The sequence below is a fragment of the Dipteris shenzhenensis genome, chromosome 1, assembly GCF_047967505.1.
Source record: "Dipteris shenzhenensis isolate YYH24624 ecotype China chromosome 1, Dip_SZ_1.0, whole genome shotgun sequence".
Classification (NCBI taxonomy): Eukaryota; Viridiplantae; Streptophyta; class Polypodiopsida; order Gleicheniales; family Dipteridaceae; genus Dipteris; species Dipteris shenzhenensis.
In genome coordinates this window covers 7,335,219-7,354,804 of record NC_141596.1, presented here as the reverse complement: position 1 = coordinate 7,354,804, position 19,586 = coordinate 7,335,219, and the positions used below count along the sequence as shown (strand labels likewise).

The 19,586-nt window shown below is 44.0% G+C and overlaps 1 protein-coding gene across 4 annotated transcripts in view; it reads left to right on the top strand.

Moving 5' to 3' along the window:
* The first annotated feature begins 14,209 nt into the window (after window positions 1–14,209).
* LOC147905313 (uncharacterized) overlaps window positions 14,210–19,586 on the top strand; it is a 109,602-nt gene continuing 104,225 nt past the window's right edge. For 2 of the 4 annotated variants that reach the window (XM_087399772.1, XM_087399530.1), the window contains exons 1-3: window positions 14,210–15,392; window positions 16,146–16,207; window positions 16,338–16,386. In XM_087399772.1, coding sequence (XP_087255898.1) covers window positions 14,838–15,392; window positions 16,146–16,207; window positions 16,338–16,386 — 666 coding nt within the window. In that variant the 5' untranslated portion in view covers window positions 14,210–14,837. The remainder of the gene's footprint in view (window positions 15,393–16,145; window positions 16,208–16,337; window positions 16,387–19,586) is intronic. The other 2 variants (XM_087399691.1, XM_087399604.1) reach the window with 2 other exon arrangements.

The following is a 19,586-nucleotide window of genomic DNA, read 5'->3' as shown; positions in this document are numbered from 1 at the left end:
GATGATGAAGACCTAAGGATGACCTCTATTGTGCCTCAAGGGAAAGGATGCAACAAAGTAATAGACACGGAGTTGCATAATAGTATCAACCTCTATTGCGTGCTTAATAGTGATGTGATGAAAAGATGGGTGACAAGATACGAGCATGCAAAGGCAAGAAGACAAGAAGAAAGGGCCCTCTTTCATACACACCACAGATTCATGTGCCATACCCTTAGTATCTAAGAGCACTTCCAAAGGATATTCATGTGGATTGGCTACTTGATGAAATGGAGAAAGCAGAGAAAGATGAGGGGATGCATATCACAATGGAAGAATGGGAGTATGCTAGGGGATGCATGAGCAAGGTTGGTATCTAGAATGTTATGCATAAGTTAGGAGCTTTCAATAATTTAGATTGCTTATTTAATTGATTTTTTCGTGGTGTAGTGCACTATGTCCAATGCTATATGGTGTGAGGGCAAGCACTTTTGAACACAACGGATTGATGATAAGAGAAACACACAAGATTGTGGCATCATTGCTAGCTTTGAGGGAGCCAATGGAGCCATGTGGCATAATCCAAGATATTATTAAGCTTGACTTTCGATGCTTCTTTATGTATGTTTTGGATGTAAAGTGGTTTAAGGACATGGTGGAAAGAGGCCCTAATGCAACAATCAAATGCCATGCAAGTGGCTTTGTAACTATTGACTCCACAAAGTTTTGGCAAAGTAGGAAGGACACACTAGTACTACTGCAACAATGTGAACAGGTACTGTGCACACATATAAAAATACTCGCTTTTAAATATTTGATGCAAGGAAAATAACATGATTGTATTTGTGTTTGAGTTAGGTTGTCTATCAACCAATGGTGGATAATAATAGATGGTGGCATGTCATATCTAGTATGCCATGTTCCAAAGTGATGTATAGTACATTTACTAATATGGAGCATATGGAGGATGATGATGGCCATGGACGTGATGATGACCATGATACGAGAGAGGAGGATGATCATGAGATAGGAGATACAGATATTGAGGCCATTACCCGTGAGGATGAGCCTACCATTGGTGATGCTGATTTCGATGAGCACATGAGTAGCACAAGTAGTAGTGGGTTGAATGTATTTGTAGATCTAAACACTTGTTTGGATTTTGAAGTAGATAGTTTGGCAAGGGTTGATCTCATTAATGATGAGATTGAACCGTAGCCCATCATTGATATTGGCAAAACTATTTTACATATTGTCTCATTCTCCTCACCTCAATTCTTGTATATGTGGGCTTGCACAAAAGCATTGATGTTTTTGTTAAAGTTATGTGCTTTGGTAATCATGGGCAATGTCTGGAAAGCAATGATTACATACACCAAAATCTCACTTTCTGTATTCTCTATTTTGCATCTAAATACGCATCTAAATACGCGTCTAATTTCTAGTATAAACACACTAATAGACGCACTGATAAATGCAATGTTATATGGGCCCGTATTATCTCAGTGTAAATGTGCAAATAGACACGTTAATACACGCGCAAATAGACGAGCCGTTAGACATGCTATTAGATGCACCCGTAATTTCTCTATTCAAGCAATGCCTATAGATGCATCCACTATAGTTGCTTTGTGTTACGACACGTGCCCTATTTTTGCTCAAATCATTGCCATCTCGTTGCCCCCTTCTCTCCATGCCTTAGCTTAAGACTCCTTCTTAACAATCACATTCATTGGCACTCATGATCGTGGTCCACAAGTTCCCCAAACCGCAAGGAGTTGGAGTATAAACCACCCTCAAGAACACACAACAAACACTCACATCCACTAGCCCTCACATTGATGGTCTACAATTTCCCCAAAATGCAAGGAATCTGAGTAGTGAACCACACCCACAAGTATAATGAATGTTGACTCACCCTCCCCCACTCATCCTTACAACTATTCAGATCTAAATTGTGGTTCACTTTCTTTCCCAACTTACCAAAGGGTTTATCAGGATATGAACCACAATTGGATCGAATGACAAGCCTCTATTGCCCTTTTCACCAATATATAGTGTTGGGCTATGCAAGAAACTATGAATCTGCAACCCATAATATCGGTGGTTATATGAAAAACACCACCCGTAATATAGTATTATCATCGGTTATAATACCATTGGTAATATAAACCATCGGTATTAGTTATATTACTGCTGGTAATTTACACATTATCGTTGGTTATATGAATACTACCGATGATAGTTTAATCTGATTTCTTGGAGATTTTTCTCAGTAAACAATGTGATCACGTTGTTTTCATGCTACTTTAAAGTGTAATTAATGAATGCTAATAACCCATTAGCACAAATGTGAAAATGTGAATGTAATCCTTGCTCTGAGACCATATTCATGATTTAGGGTACATTTATCAATTTTTGTGTTTTTTAATTTTGATTGTATGTGGCAAAAAACTAATCGCCTATTGTTGATATGTATGGCACACACAATGCTAGACTATATTGGCTAGCTCATTTGGGTAGGTGGAGTCTCAATGCACAGTGAAAGTGAGACCCATATCACATAGCTATATTGCACCGTCAGCGCATGTGTGTGTGTGTGTGTGTGTGTGTGTGTGTGTGTGTGTGTGTGTGTGTGTGTGTGGTCACACATGTCTAAGGCACACCTTAGTCATTTTCATTTGAAGTACACTTAGAGAGAAATAGAGAATAATGTGCTCAAGGGGCTCTATTCCACCATATTTGCCTATCTGTCTAGTTCTTAACATGGAATCAGAGCCCAGGACAAGGATACTACTTAAGATATTTGGGATGCAATTGCCAAGTTAAATGAGAGGAGTACTAAGGCTTGTAAGCTATAGCTAAAACAAAAGCTACATGATGTAGAGTGGAAGTCATCTGACGTTCAAGACTCTGTCTTGAAGATCAAGAACATTACCAACCAGCTTGGTAGCATAGGGGTCGTAGTTGATGATGATGACTTCGTTGCAGCATGTTTGCATGGTGGAGTTTTCCTAGCCATGCAACATGTCTTTGGTGCTATGTACAAGTCTGATGAGGAGTGGTATGTGAATTCAAGTGTATCTAACCAAATGACTCCTCATGATGGGTGGTTTGAGAGCATGACGCGAATGACTCAAGAATTTTTTGTATACACTAGAGATGATACCAAGCATGAAATTATGCATATTGGGAATGTGCCTTTAATGTGCCCATATCGAGTGTAACAGTGGCACTAAGCAAACACTCAGTGGTGTGATGTATGTGCCTAGTTGGCCAAATGATAGAGAGAGGGCTTAAGTTTTTATTTAATAAGCATGGATGTATGGGGTTGGATACACATAACAACATGTGTGTAGGTGCCAAAAGCAAGAAGGTTGGCCGTATCTTTAAGTTGGATGCCATTATGCCTAGGGAGAGGCAGGAGAACTTGGCCATGCTTAGTGCTGAAATTTTCGACATAGAGATGTGGCACAAGAGGATTGGTCACTGAATTTTCAGTGCCTACAAGGACTCCCAAAACACGTGTTGTCTCAAGTGTCCCAACGTTCAAGTTCATAGCACTGTCATGTGTCTATCGTGCTTACTAGTTTGCCAAGCAAGCACGAAAGCCATTTTTAGAGGATGGAAAGAGAGCTCGTAGAGCATTGGAGCTTGTATATATTGATGTGTGGATGGCATCTTAGCCTAGCATGAATCAGCTAAAGTATTATGTATCCTTTTAAGACAATTACACAAGGAAAACTTGGGTTTACTTCATGTGAGATAAGTCTGAAGTCTTTGAGAAGTTTAAACTCTTTCATACCATGGCAAAAAAAGAGTCTGGGCAACGATTAGTGACCATCCATTTAGATGGAGGGGGAGAATACATGTCCAAAGAGTTCACCAATTATTTGGATTTTGATGGAATTTAGAGGCAGGTCTAATGTTCATATACACCACAGCAAAATGTTGTAGCAAAGAGGAAAAATCACAGCCTTATGACAACATTTGATTCTAGCAATCCATGGTCTAGGAGAGACCACATGCAGGTGGCTCTAGGATGGTCAAAAATGCACACGGTATGGCTGAAATTATAGAAGCATATCAGCCCACTTCATTTGTTGATGACGTTCCCAATCAATCAGTGACTTCAGGTACTACAGACTTCAAGCAGCAAATGGTCATACAAAGAGGTGCATCAAAGAGTAATCTACCTCATAAATCTACTCGTGTTAGATACTTGGTGTGCAGTGACTCACCTATAATGGATTTGCAGCAGTACACCATGCTTATATGACAAATGTGCTGCAAGAAGAAAAGCTAGAGAGATTTAAGGAAGCACTAAAGAACCCACAGTGGACACAAGCCATGGATGAGGATGTTGGGATATGTGTGATCAAGGGCTTGCTAGGTGCATGTGTGCATCCACTAGCAATCACATGTTTAAGTGTGCGTAGGTAGTGTAGCACACTTAGTGCTATGATGTGTCAGGACCATGACACAGGTGGTGATGTAGTACAAAGGCCCCCACATGGGGAGGTGCCTATGATATAGGGCTAATTGCCATTGATGTAGGGGAGGTGGCACTGATTTAGGACACCCTCTCTCCATTTCTATAAAAGAGGGACTTCCCTCTCAAATTAATAGAACACCCATTTCAATATCTTATGGGTTCTCACTCCTCTTGCCACAATGCACCTACATTCCAACATGTGGTATTAGAGCTATGATCCTCCTTGAGCTTTTAGACTCCTAGGCTGCCTCATCACCTTCTTCTCCACCCTCCACCTTCTTCTTCATTTCTGCCCCCTTTTCTATCAGTTTTTACTTAGCTCTGTTCTCCACCAATTATGCAACCATTCCAAGAGCCCTCTGAGCTGAAGTATCCTCCACTTAGGGTGCACCTCTTGCTCAAAGCATTTCTTGACATTTTGCTTTTGTCGCTTGTGCCAACACGTTCTTTGCTCGCCAACCTATCATGTAATTCCATCCATCGCCTCAACCATACTTCAATCCCTCTTAGCCATGGGTGGGCGACACTACAAGCTATCTTATGTCCAAGCTTAATTCCTAATAGCTATTGCAATGAGGAGAAATCACACAAAGACCAGTCGAAGAAGGCGTTGTTCTTATGAGCAACTCTACGCATTTTTTGGGCAGTCCTCCTAAGTGAACATTCTCTAGTATAAGATCGTTAATTGTGCATGTCCCCTTTAGTTATGCTTCATAGAGCTTGAATCAAGCCCTCCAAATTACTATGTTTTTCTTCTATAATTTTGGGCATTTTTGGTTGTGGAATGCTTGATGCAAGCTTAGGGATGACTCATTGACAGCATATTATCAGTTAATGCTGGATTTTTTGTTCAAACACTATCTTATACAATGTTATTCCATTTTATGAGTATATTCTTTGATTTGAAGATGATACACATTCACTATTGATGAGCATTTGAGTTGTAACCATGACTAGCTCTTGTGGCTCTTCCAATGAGAACTATGTGAAGAAATCCAAGTCTTCAAGAAGAGAGTTGAGTATCTTTGATTAGATATAGCTTTACATTGCTTGCATACTTGTCTACATGTACTATGGAATCTCTACATGAGAACAAGGATTGTCTTCATCAAGTGAGAAATACAAAGCTTGATTTGTACAAGCCAAGAGAGTGATTCAGTAGCAGATTAGAACTCCCAATCTTGGAGTACCAAAGTACTATTGTATTTCCTTTATGTTAAGAGTTTGGGGTATCTAACTATCTCTCCAACCAATTATACTCGTGGAGAAGGAGACTTCTTTGTAAGGGACTAGAAATTGCCACATTATTGGTAAGACCTTCCTAATATGCCTTCATCATGTTGTTCCTCTAACATTGATTATGTATCTTAGAGGAAAGCATTCCAAAAGAAGCCTAGAAGGAGAGTAAAGCCCTGTAATGGTGAGTATTTCATCAAGGTGAAAACCAAGAAAAAGATATGTGCCTTTTGTGGAGTACCGAATCATACTATGGAGTATTGTCACATAAAAAGGTTTTCTAGAGACTACAATTGCTCTCCAAGAAACAAGCCCAAGAAGAGGAGAGGAATGACTCCCACTACAACTCCAAAGAGAATGAAGTATATCATGTGAAGAAGAGCTACATCAACAACAAAGCAAATCTTGCTAAAGAGAGCATTCCATCAACAAATGAAGAATCAAATTTTGTGGTAGATTGGGCTTCCTAGAGTCCAACATATTGAGCTTTAGTCACCACTTGGTCATGTAGGCAATTTTTGAGGTTCTCTGCCTGGAATAGTACTCCAAAAAGAATGTCTTGGTTATGTTTTCTTATCCTTATAGTCTTTTTGTAAATCACCTCTAGTCATCATATGATGTAGGCCATGTGATATGTGTTTTCCTCCACGGTACCTCTTGTAAACATGAGAAACTAGGTTCACATAAAGGCCTAAGATTAATCCTTGTACATGCAAGGGAGATAACCATTTGGGGGGTCTATCCCATTTTTGTAAACCTTGACCCTTGGGCACCCTTGCTAGCATGAGATTCTAGCCATAGATTGCTGTTCTGCAATCCTCCATCTGAAATCTCTTCAGAATTTCTCTGCAATATTTCTCCTGTGAAATGAAGATCCTGTCTTTGGCCTGCTTTACTTCAATCCCAAGGAAGTAATGTAATAACCCAAGGTCAGTCATCTCAAACTCAGACATGAGTAGCTCCTTAACCTGTGAAATCTTCTTGACATGATCACCTGTCAAGATAAGATCATCAACATAGAGGATGAGTACCAGTCGCAATCCCTTCTCAATGAACAAGTAAAGGTTTGCCTCAGAAGGACTCCAACTGAGAGCCCTATCTTTTGAAAGAATATATCAATCCTTTGGTACCAAGCTCTGGGGCCTGTTTCAGCCCGTATAATGCCGTCTTCAACCTGCAGACCTTTAATGGGGACCCTGGATCTTGAAATCCCGGTGGCTACTCAACGTATACCTTCTCCTCCAGGGTTCCATCAAGGAATGCAGACTTCACATCCATTTGAAAAATAGGCCACTGGAATTGGGCAGCAAGGGCAATCATTGTCCGGATAGTCACCATGCAGGCAGTGGGAGCAAAAGTTTCATCAAAATCCATGCCTTCAATTTGAGCAATACCTTTCACCACTAACCTTGCTTTATACTTATCCAAGCTGCCATCTGATTTGTATTTAAGTTTGTATACCCACTTAGTGCCGATGACTTTCCATCGCAGGGGCCTAGCCACTAAGTCCCATGTATTGTTCTTCAGGATAGCATCCATCTCTGCCTTCATGACAGCCTACCATTCTGGATTGTCCTTCGCCTCCTCGAAGGTCCTTGGCTCATCAAGCTGAGCCACCAAAGCAAAATTCACGGATGGGGCCTTCTGAAGACGTTGAGATCGACGCAATTCGGAACTACTACTCTCAGGTAATGCGGTGACCAGAGACTCTTCCAATGTCTGTAGGTACCATTGGGGCAATATTTTTTGCTTCTTTGTGGGAGGAGGAACGTGAACTTCTTCTGGAACATCCTGCTCTTCCTGAGTATCTTGTGGAACATCAGCTTTTGATTTTGCCACCTCTTGGATGGTCAACCTGGGACGGGGTGGGTTTGGGGGTTGAACAATCTCCTCCTCCTCAATCTGAGGCTCCTCCTGGGGTTTAGGTTCTTTTTCCGAGAAGACAACATCCTGACTGATAAGGATTTGCTTCTTTACTTGGTCGAAGAGGCGGTAGGTCTTGGATTCTTCACTATACCTAACAAAGATACATTTTCTGCTCCGGGAATCAAGCTTGGTCATGTCTTCCTTGTGCACATGCACCCATGCGTTAGAACCAAAAATGCGAAGATGAGTGATAGAGGGCTTCTTACCATAAAATGCCTCATATGGAGTCTTGTCCTTGACGGCCTTCGTCTTGGTCCGGTTGAGAATGTGTACGGCTGTATTGATAGCTTCACTCCAATAGGCTTTAGAAAGATTCCTCCCTCAGAGCATAGCAAGCCCTATCTCTATGGTGGTTCTATGCTTCCTCTCGGCTACCCCGTTTTGCTGAGAAGTATGTGCCGTGGTGAGTTGTCGCTTGATCCCATGCTTGCGACAAAATGTGTTGAACTCACTTGAGGTGAATTCTCCCCCCCTATCTATGCGGAATGTCTTGACATCCTCCCCTGTCTCCTTTTCAACTCTGGCCTTCCAGTCTTTGAATTTCTCGAAAGCCTGAGACTTTTTAGCCAAACAATATACCCAGGTCATTCTACTGAAATCATCAACAAAGAGAAGTGAGTACCTGGGTCCTGCCCACAATGCTATAGACATTGGACCACAAATGTCGGTGTGAACCAACTCAAGTGGTTTGCTAGCTTGAAATGAGGCCTCTTGTGGGAACTTATCCCTGTACTACTTGCCTTCTAGACAAGCCCTACAGACTTCATCCTTGCCTGTAATTGGTGGAAGTCCATCCACCAACTTCGACTTTGACATTTCAGCCAAGATTCCATAGCTGACATGACCGAAGCGCTCATGCCAAAGTTTGGACTTTCTGTTGTCTTCATGAACCAACATTGCACTGAGACGGTACAGTCCATTCTCTTCAACACCTTGAGCCACCAGCTGCCCATTGCCTTTGGAAGTTACAGTGACCTTGCCATCTTGAAAGAGAACTACCATGTTGTTTTTGTCCATCTGACTTACATACAGTAAATTCTTGCAAAGGTTGGGTACATAAAGTACTCCATAGATATCCTTCTCCTCACCCGCCATTGTAATGAAAGGAATGCTACCGATGCCCTTCATAGGACATCTTCGGCTATCCCGACAGAAACTTTGGAATCCGGGTGTGTACTTTCCATGATTTTGAACCAAGTCCTTCTATTGGACATGTGCATATGCTGAACAATGTTCACTGAGTAAAAATAATTGTCCAATCATCACATTAAAAGCACTTCATTTTCTTCTTGCGTTCAGCGTCCTTTGATTTCTTGGAATCCTTTGGCTTGCCTTTTCCAGGCTTGTCTTTGGCAACTAATGACTTCTCATCGGTTTGCGTAAAGAGTTTCTCTCAAGCCTCCTCCTGAAGCAGGAGTGGACCAAGCTCCTCAAAGGTGATCGGCTTAGTCCGTTGACCCGCACTGCTGACCGTAGTCACAAAACTTTTGAAACTCTGTGGCAATTTGTGGAGTGTGAGCAACGCCAATTGACTCGTGTTCACCTTCTGACCAATCGCCTCAAGCTGGTCCCGCACAACTTTCACCTTTGTCAGATGATCATGCACACTATCACCCTCATTCATATCAAGATTAGAAAGCTGATGCTGAAGTGTAATGATATGAGCTGTATTATCGGTTTCATACAGCTCCTTTAGTATGGCCCACGCCTCTGAAGACGTCTTTGCCAATTGGATATGAGGAATCACAGCTACTATCGTGCCTATAAGCATTGCTAAGGCTTGAGCATCCCTCTCCTCCCATGCACAGAGTTCATCTGCATCTGCTTCAACTAAAACTTCACCTCTTTTGTCCACAATGTCCTCCGGCTTCTCTTCGGTCCCATTCACAATCTTCCACAACCTCCGTGCCAACAGATGGCTTCGAATCTTGACTTTCCAGATTGGATAGTTCATTCCATCGAGCTTTCCAGCTTCACTGAAATTGGGGATGAATGAAGAAGGAAGATGATTGGAGAAGGAGGAAGGATGAGCAATGGATGTAGAGGGAACGCTGATCCATCTCGGTGAATAGCAAAATTGAATAACTGAAACAGAAATAAATGTATTGACCTTCTGTGCTAGCTTGAGCTGAAAACAGAGTCGCCTTACTGCCAAGGGACTCCTTCCTTCAAAGAGTGCTTTGATGAGGAAGAGTTGAGAGCCTATGGCTCTGATACCATGTTGAAAAATAGGAGGGAATGAATCACTCAAACCTCCAGCCAAGGTCTCTCCCGCTCTTCTTGACACTCAACTCAGATAACCGATCACAGATGCAATAAACACTCACTCAGAGATAATTTAAATAGAGAGAGAGAATATATTCATCCACCGGATGGTGGGCAGAAAACTGGCTCTAGGGGAGCAATACAAAACTCTGCCAAGTGCTGAGGAGAACTGATGGAACTCTCTCTATTAGACTGGACCAGCTCTGAGTGCACAGCACAGCCTATGAAGGAGGCTTTCTATCTTGCACTGGATGCTGGATTGAAGGAAGGAGTGGGCCTTTTATAGGCACTGCCCAGGCCCTCTAGATTGGCCGACTAGTAGGGTCAGCTGACTGGTGGCTGACCAAACTGTTCTGGAAATCCGACCAGGGTCGGCCCTGGTCAGTGGCCCTGGTTGGGCCGACTGGCCCTGCCACAGGCCCCTATAAAAGGGTGCCCTATGCAGCCAGTCCATGGGACCAGGGAGGCACAGGGCCCCCCCTATTTCTCTGCTGTTTGCAGACAGCAACCAGCCCGTGTACTGGTTGCCTATGATGTTTGCCTGGGTCTCTCTTTCCCAGCCCTCCTACCTCTCAGTGCCCCTTGTCCCCTCAAAATGGGGGCTCACAGGTGGGCACAGTGAGTCTCTAACAAGAATCCCATTCCACACAAAGTCCTACAAAGCCAATAAATTCATACATTTGAACTTAAATCCTACCTTTTGGACTCGAGCAAAAAGTGATGAAAAAACTCTAAATCGCTTGTCTCTAGTGGTTCCATGCATCCTATTGCCTATCTGCATACATGCTACACAACTAGAGTGCGCTGTACACAAGTCTAACACACAAGACCATCCAAAAAACAAGAAAGTGACTGGGAAACTAAGGAAGGGTTCTTTGAAAGGATGCTGAGAGTCTAATGGAGCATGGGAACCTATGGGTATTTGAGGTTCCAAGTTGGAACCTACTCCAAAGTTGATCTAACCTTCAAGGTGTAGATTTATAGAGGGGATGATAAAATTGAGGTTGATAGTGGACCTGGTAGAGGTTGAGGAGAGGGGACGGCCTACATGGTTGGTAGTGAGGAGGTTGGTTGTTGCTATGCATAAGTTCTCTCTTTTTTTTGAGCTTCTTGAGTGTGGAATAAATTTGGTGTTAGATTCATTGATGGATTTGGCTTCTTCTACCCACTCGTTGTGCTCTTATGGGCATCGGGGAACCTTTCGCTTCCTTCTTTGAAGAGGTAGGGGATTTTTGCTATTATTGTTGGGGAGGAACTAAAGCTTGGACTTATTTCTTGAATTGTGAGATCTAGGTCGAGTTTGGAGGTAGCTTGGTTGATCTTTTTTAATGAAGATGATGAGATGAAAGGAGCTAGATTAGTTGCATTGAAGAAGACTGGTTGTATGAATTGGGAAAGTGCCTAGAGAGGGGAATAACTTGCAAAGGTGAAATAGACAAGCAATTGAGTTATGGCATGGCTAAGGGTTGCTTCAAGAAGAAGATTTTTATCACGAATATATAGCAAGCACCCTTATATTCAACTCCTTCGAGATGGAGAAGCAACTAAAGAGGTTTGTTTTAGAGATTTGTGCAGGTTCATGGTAAGGCTCACTAATGGTGAAGGAATGTAGGATTAAAGCAAGAGCTTAGCAAGGTATAGAGGTAGCTTGCAAATATGTGAGGAGAAAGCTTGAGAAGTGAGCTTTGAGTGATGCCATGATAGATTTGTGAGCAAAACTCACAAATGTTTCCAAGGAGTACCTTTAGGGGAGAGTCCCTTTAGGAGGGAGAACTCCTCAACCTATCTTAGACATGTGAGCATTAAGAGGTTATTCTCGAGAGAGCTAAATCTTGCACATATTTTGTGTGGGTTTTATTGAATGTGTTCTAAGGATGGATTTTTGAGGGATATGTGTTTCTAGGTTGCGTAATACTAAAATGCAAAGGTAATAGTGGATACTTTTGCAGTGCATGAGTTTGAATTGCACAACAAAACCTTTGTATATTTTTAGGTGAGTGAGTGACTAAGTACTACTGTTAGTTTCTATCCTACTTCTACAAGCTTAGCCATAGAAAGGAAAAATTGGGGTCACAAGGTAGGCTAAATGGATAGCGAGCTGTGCCATGAGCTATTCCCAACTTGGTAAGAAACATGTTGGTCATCTTCCTCGATTGCTTAGTTGGTGTAACAAATAGATACCCCCACATTGAATTTGAGCATATTAATTACTTTGGTTGGGGGGGCAATGTTTGATTAACCTAAGTTGCAGGGCGCAATGTTTGATTAAGGTGTCAGTCTAGAAGCATCGATGGGCCCTCGATTCTAGAAGTTTCTAGCCGCCCTTAATGGGTATATGAGGGAAAAGGGGGGAGGAGCGAGGGAGAGAGGGGGAGGTAGAGGGAGAGGGGAGGGTGTTAGATATGCTCAATTCCCCACCCTCCTGGTATCCACCAGTGGTCCAAGGTGCTCAAGTTGTAAGGCCCCCATATGAGGAGAAGCCATGTGTGAGCCCGGGACACTGGATGGATCCTGACTCGCATGTTAGATGAGGTCTATCAATGAGATCGTTGATGGTAGAAAGGTGATCTATGTGAGTCTAGCCTATGGGCTAGGTAGGGCAGGTAAGCTAATAGCACAATGAAGCACATTTTCTTGAGTGTGTGGGAGCCCCTTACTCTCGTTGGGGTCTAAGGGGGCCAGTGGGGGCGAGAGCTCCCGAGGCGAGGGTATAGGGAATATTCCTTGAATATTCCAGGGACGACTAGTCGGTTCTAGGTTGACTGGTCGGTTCCACTGACTACGTTGATCCGACTAACGCCCTCATAGATATAAAGAGGTGACCTTCCCAATCCATTGTATTAGTTCAGATCAGATCCAGATCTTCCAGCTAGTAGCTCTTCGCCTAGTATCCGTCTAGATTGCCATCTAAGCTCCACTGTGGGAGCGCACGGGTGGACGGAGCCATCATCTGTACTACATCAGTATTGAAGGAAAATTTCGTTGGTCTCCAGTTTGCTGTGTACTCTCTATTCTTTGTTCAGTTTCTATTTCATTGCACTGTGTAATTTAACAGAGGGCTCATCAAAGAGGGGGAGGGAGAGGGGAAAGGAGAAGAAGGAAGGGGAGGGAGAGGAGAGGGAGGACAGTGGAGAGGGGGAGCGAGGACAGTGAGGGGGTATGTGGGGGGGAGAGGGAGAACTATGAGGCTAAGAGCTATAAGGGAGCGAGTGGGGAGAGTCAAATTAGTGGGGCGGTGATTCACATTAATTAATTAATGGGAGAGGAGGTGATTCAAGAATCAAAGGCAATTAAAGCTCAGTTCTAGATCGTCTTCTCATGACCTAAGGAATGAAAGCGTATAGTATAAATGCAATGTGTAGGTGTGTAAAGATAATGCATTTCTTGCATTCACATATCTTAGAGGCTAATAGTCCATGATGAGGTAGCTTGGAAGATTAAAGCTCGAGGTTCAAGTCTGGCATCACACGTTGGGCAGGCTCAAGGAAGGACTCCCTTGATAATTGGTTGCTTGTCCTTTAGTCCAAATCAATCCCTCATGTAATTCGTGTCGTTGATGGGAAGGGTAATAGAAACACTGAGTTTATACTTTGCAAATGATCATGGACTGTTCTCTTCTAATTGTATTTGTGTTGTGTTGCAAATTTGATCTAAGAATGTTTCACATTGACACATATGTTATGTTCGAAGCATCTATTGTGTACCAGGTGCATCATTGCTCAGATAGGGTGAGTTGTGTTTATTTCATGTGTAATGGCATTGCAAGTCTAGTGCTAGGAGGTCGAATCAAGCCAAGGGTTTTTACAAACTACCTTGTTGTGGGAATGCCCGTGGTTTATGGATGGGCAAGATAGTCCGCCCATGTCTAGCGCATGACCCAAATGCATTCAATGCACCATGGTTAGGCATGGGTGCCCGTAGTTTGTAACAAGCAATGGAAAGACAAAAAGACAATGGGAAGTATCATATTCTGTACTCTAAAGCCCTTGGATCATAGAAAATCCAACGGTTCCTACATGCACATGTGGCTTAAGGAGACACCATTTGGACTGGGCTGGTTACATGAAATGGGCATTGTATGTGTGGTGCTAGGGGATCCAATCAAATCCCTTTGCATCTGAGAGTGTTTACAAACGCGGGCGGTGATTCAAGGACAAGCAAGACTGTTCGCCCAAGTTGAGTTGATAACGGAGATGCATTCAATGAACGATGGGTGAGCATAATGTGTAAAGACCTTGTATAGTGAATGATGGGGTCACCGAGGATATACGGTGCCTAGTATTAAGAAGCTATTTGTTGCTAAACAAATTCAAAAATTCAAAGCCACGGGATGCAATTCAAATGGGTGATTGCGCCAATGGGATCTCTTTTGCATCGTATCATCTTCCGCCTCTTTCCGACAATCCATTGCAGAGATCCGGCCCCCGATTCCTTCCGTCGATGTTGCGAACCAATCGAACCGTTCGAGCCTGCTTCTTATTTCGCAGATTTGCTCCAACTTCGAACCTCGTAAAGGTACTCCATGGATGCAGGCAGCGTCAGCGTTTCTTCACGTAGCCTCTCCTTAACGAAGTTAGCATCCTCGCTCCAGATTTAAGGAGAACTCCGAACTGGCTAAGCAATCTGTACAGAAGCAGGAGCAAGGCAATTGCTTTTAGGAGTATCCTTTGGAAGCTGTCGGTCGGTTAGGAAGGTCTCCTAGGTCCCCTTTTTCATCGTCTGTAGAGGTCGATCCTTGGGAGAGCAGGGGATCTGTCTGGCTACATGATCTCTACAGAAGACGCAACAGATGCCAATTGCTTTCACGGGCATTTTTCTCGACGTTATGCAGGGGTAAATTCGAGGATTTTCTTAAGGCCGTCAACATCTGGCCACAGCGTTGGCTACAGAGGAACAGCCTTTCTGCCTTTTTGAGTTGGCTATTAACGCTCCTTCCATGCAGCATCACCAGCCAGCCCTGCAGCTGCCTGCTCATGTACCTCAGCTACCACCTGCGGAAGCGTTTTCTCAGCAGCAGCACCATCATATTCAGCAACACCATCAACAGGGGGTTTTGCACAATGCCGAAATCCATCCCGTCTCTAGAAGTAATTCCAACCCACTTCCCCAGAGTATGGTCGGCTCTGGCTCTGCATCTGCACAGGTAGTTGCAAATTTCGGGTCTCAGCAGCAATCTCAAATTCCCAGGGCTGTACCACTCCAGCCCCAACAGCTGCATCAAAGGCCGAATTCTCATCATCTCGCATCACCGAGAATTACCATGCAGCAGCAACAGGGTAGGAATCAAACGCTTGGGTATGTGCCTTCCGGATCCGGGCATACTGCTTCTCTTCCTCTTGTCTCAGTCTCAACAGAAGCTTCCACCCACCCAGGTCGTGGCGCGCAAATTACCGCAGATGCCCCCGCTGAAGGCCAATCCACTCATCAGCCTCCCTCATCTTTACAAGTGGGAGCGAAAGCAATCCAATCCCGTGTCGTGCAAGTGCAGCAGGTTTATTTCTCAGTTCTAATATCTATAACCGGTTTGATCGCAGGACTCTTTTTTCCGCCAATGATAAAGTATGGACGAACCTTAGTTGGTGGGCACAGTTTCGTTCTCCCCCCCCCCCCCAAGAGGACAGTTTCGTTCTTCCTGAACCTAGAATCACTAGAAAGAACTGTATGTATTTTTGCTCATCTATCTACTGTCAGCTTCAAAGGTATTAAGGCACAATTCTCTGAAAAGCTCAAGGCAAGTCCTCTTATCTTTTCATATTGCCCTCCCAGCATAGGGAAGATTAGAAGTTATGTCCTCTTTTTGTTCCATATACGAAACGTACTCAACGTTTGATGGCCGTAGACATTGGTCGCTCGCAACTTGAACAATGTTAGACTGCCCGTCTAGCTTCAATGTGTTTGTCCAAGCAGTTGATCAGAGAGCCCAAAGATTGAATCTGGATAACCGTCCATCAGTCTAGTAACCACAAATCTTCTTCAGCAACCAGTTTCTATTTCAATGTTTGCTGCTTCCCAACAGAGCTGGCCTTTTAACCCCACATTCCACAAATTTGCCTTGTCATCTCGCTCCTTTTTCAATTTCCTTCCATCATGCCCAGATCTGACACGGCAGGCACTTCTTTATTTCAAGCAACTCCTTTTTCACAAACGTCATTATTATTTGGCAGATAACCTGGCCATTCTCTTTATTGCTTTTGCCTATACAAATTGACTGGAGTTTTCATTTCTACAAATTTTTTTGCTGCAGGATTTTCTGTCAAGGGCCTCTTCAATTGCGGGAGCGAATTGTTCGACTGAGGCTGTTGTAAGGTATCTTAGTTCTTTAGTTAAGATTGTTCTTAGCTACACGTGCTGCAGTAAAAGTTTGGACAAGCTAAGTGTGCTTCAGTACTTGGATTTCCACGCGGCCTACTCACATTAAGGGTTTGGGACTTTGTAGGGACAAGGCTGTGGAGAGTGTTTCTGTTGTCAACATCAATGACAGAAAAGTGAGTGCCTGTTTGTTTTTACTGTTTTGTTTTCGGGCTCCTGAGTTACCTGTTGAGAAATTATGTGGTTGAAACAATGATTCCTGTCTGTTTTGTGGCCGAAAGGTCAATCTATCTTTGTTGTCTCATTTGGATTGAAGAGAATCGACAAATTTGAGCTAGTGCCATCATTCAGGAATTTGGGCCATCAATTAGGAGTTTTGTCTACCTACAAAACTCACTCTTACTGTGTTTCTCTTATTCCAACTCTCAAGATTTTCTTGTCCTTAACACCTTTGGTCTGTGGGCTGGTGAAAGCCTTATTCACCCATCCATAAAATGATTGAGACACAAACGATGAGGCTAGAACAGCCATTTGTGAAATACTGCTTGACGATTGGATTTGTTGACCAGTTTTGTGCAAGTATGTAAGCAAACCAGGGAAGACATCAACGAGATCCTCAGCGGCCTTTGGCTTATAGACAGATGAGGGAGAGTGAGAAGTAGTATTCGAATTATCAAAATATAGCACAAGAGAGGGGTACCCTGTTAAGCCTTATTGACCCCAATATGTGCCTCTAGGAGATGAGATGGGACAGGTATAGAGGAGGAGCATAGAGAGAGAGAAAGAAATAAAAGAAAGAATGATATATTAACGGCTTCAGAAGCCCTCACGGGACTATAAGACAGAGTACACACCAAAAAGAGTCACTACTGCATCTCTGAGACTCAGAGGTTCGAGGAGTGGAATGGCAACTCAGCTCGAGATTATTTAGGACACGTGTAAGTCATAGTACTGTATCAAAAATGGCCTTCATTACATCGGATTAAGATTGAGGGTCTTTAGGTTTAGATACGAGATCTCTAGTTAGTGCAATCCCATCTCGGTAGACTGCCCACTTTCCTGCTTTCCTGGCTTCTTTCACCTTTACGAGTTCAGTGGCTCTTTGCTTGAGCTGTGTCGGAGTGAGTTCCTCAGATATCCATATCTTCGTCCTCTTGAGCTTGTGTGTTTCTCGGAGAATCTTGGTCCTGGCTGCCTTGTCATTGAGAGTGATTCGTATTTGTGTTCCCCTCGGTTCAATATTCCAGATAGCATCTGGATCCCATTCCACTTGTGGTATCTTTTTTAGGCAATGGATCTTATCTTCTATGAACTCCTTTGTATCAAGGCAACCTTTTGGTACCCCCCCCCCCCCACATGCAAGATCTGCTTGTTGTCTTCTCTGGTTTGCTGCTCTTTCACTTCCCTGTATAGATCAACTTTGTTCACTTTTGATGTTGGGGGAGATGCATTTCCCCATTGTAGCACCTCCTTGATGACCTCTTGCTTTCCATTCCCCTCCATATCGTGGACCTTCCTTTCCAAAGCTGCAAGCTGAAGTCTGAGTTCGCAGACTTAAAGTTCTAGGTGATAGATACGCTCTTGTGGATCAGGGGGCGGGCTTCATCGTGTGATAGGTTTTCGCATATGAGATGGGAGTTGGGGTAAAACCTGCAACAAATGAATACAGGGGCTTCAAGGGCTTCACGGGGGTGGCGGGGTTGAAAGCCTTGGGCTTGGGCACCTTGGGAGTCTCCATGTTGGCCTGTGCAGATCACAAAGACCCCTCTCCTGCAAGTTAACCCCCGAGATGGGCTGGGGGGTTTCAGCCCACTCGCAGTCCCTCCACTCACCTGGGAGCCTGCTACTAGTTCTGACAGGAGAGGCCTGAGTGAAAAGAAGGGGCTGAGAGAGCTCTGGCAAGACAATGATGACCTGAGTGGTGGCTCTGCTTTGTTTAGACGACCTGGCAGAATGTGGGGGGACCTGAGCGGCAGCTCTGTTCTCTTTGAGACGAGAGAGCGTGTTGCGGTGAACTCCTTGGTGGACCTGCTTGATGAAAACGGGCTAAATGAGGGGAAAAATGGGCTGAACGGGAGGCTAAAAGCTGAGCAAGGGGGATGAAAACTTGCTGGGAGCGAGGCTGAGCGACGGAGTGAGGAGACGGAGTGAGGAGCTACGCCGGGGGGGGGGAGAGAGAGAGAGAGAGAAAGAAAGAAAGAAAGAAAGTGTATTATTGTCCACTAGAGGCCAAAAAGGGCCCATGGGACATCAAGAACTCTGCATACAAGATAGCATACGAGAGAGAGAGAGAGAGAGAGAGAGAGAGAGAGAGAAAGAAAGAAAGAAGAAAGAAAGAAATTTTATTAAAGGTCCACGGAAGGCCATACATGGCCTATGGGACACAAAATCATCCGAAAGGAAAATACATCATCAACGATGCGCCAACTAGGTGGCCTCATCGTAATACCGCTAAGATGGCAAAAATGGCTACAAAAATCCTAGATACAAAATGAAATGAAATAGAGTACCAAAATTGCCTAGATACAAAATGTAAAATATGAAATATGAGGAACATCGTCTTCCCTAAGGGGTCTGTGATCCAAAGAAATGATGGAAGTCATGGCCATCGACCATGCCTCCTGCCATGAGTGTGAAGATCTGGGCAAGTGTCAAATGGGCTGCTGGCGGTGCCAAGTCTCCATGGAGCAATCTCCTCCGAAAATCTGCCATCATCCTCCGTCGTCTAGAAATAAAGCGACGGGTACGGCCTCTGTGTAAGATCATCCTGCGGTGCTGCCGGATCATGTCATATGTACATCCTCGGGGTGGAACCATCGGTGCTCTCTGGCAAGATGGGCTATCTCTGTGCTCATGGTCCTGCGCCTCGTCCTGCTCCTCATGAATAACCAGGTCTCTGGCAGGGATGCGACGGTGCTCTCTGAGGAATCTCTCTCTGTATCTGGTGATCTCCCTGATGAACAACGCTAAGCAATACTGATCCTCATACTCCATAATCCGAGAGAGAGGTCCAAATCCGTGCCTAAATAAACAGTGAAATCTGCCACGGATCTCATAATATAAAGGGCATCTGCAAACAAAGTGCTCCTCAGTCTCCACCTCCCCCATAGTGCAACAAGGGCATATCCTAGTCTCTCGCCTGGGTCTATGTCCGGTAGCTGTACGACGCATCCTGCCGGCCTCAACGTCTAATCTGTGGGAAGATACCCTGAGCTGGCCCAAGGCAATCCTGAGTGAGTGCGACATATGAACGCCGATATATCCTGGGGATATGATGAAGCCATCCTCTGAAATCCTGAGAAAATGGTCACGATATGTGGCCATCTTCGTAGGAAGCTCCGTGGGATGAACCCAAGTGCGAAACGTGTGTAGCTGC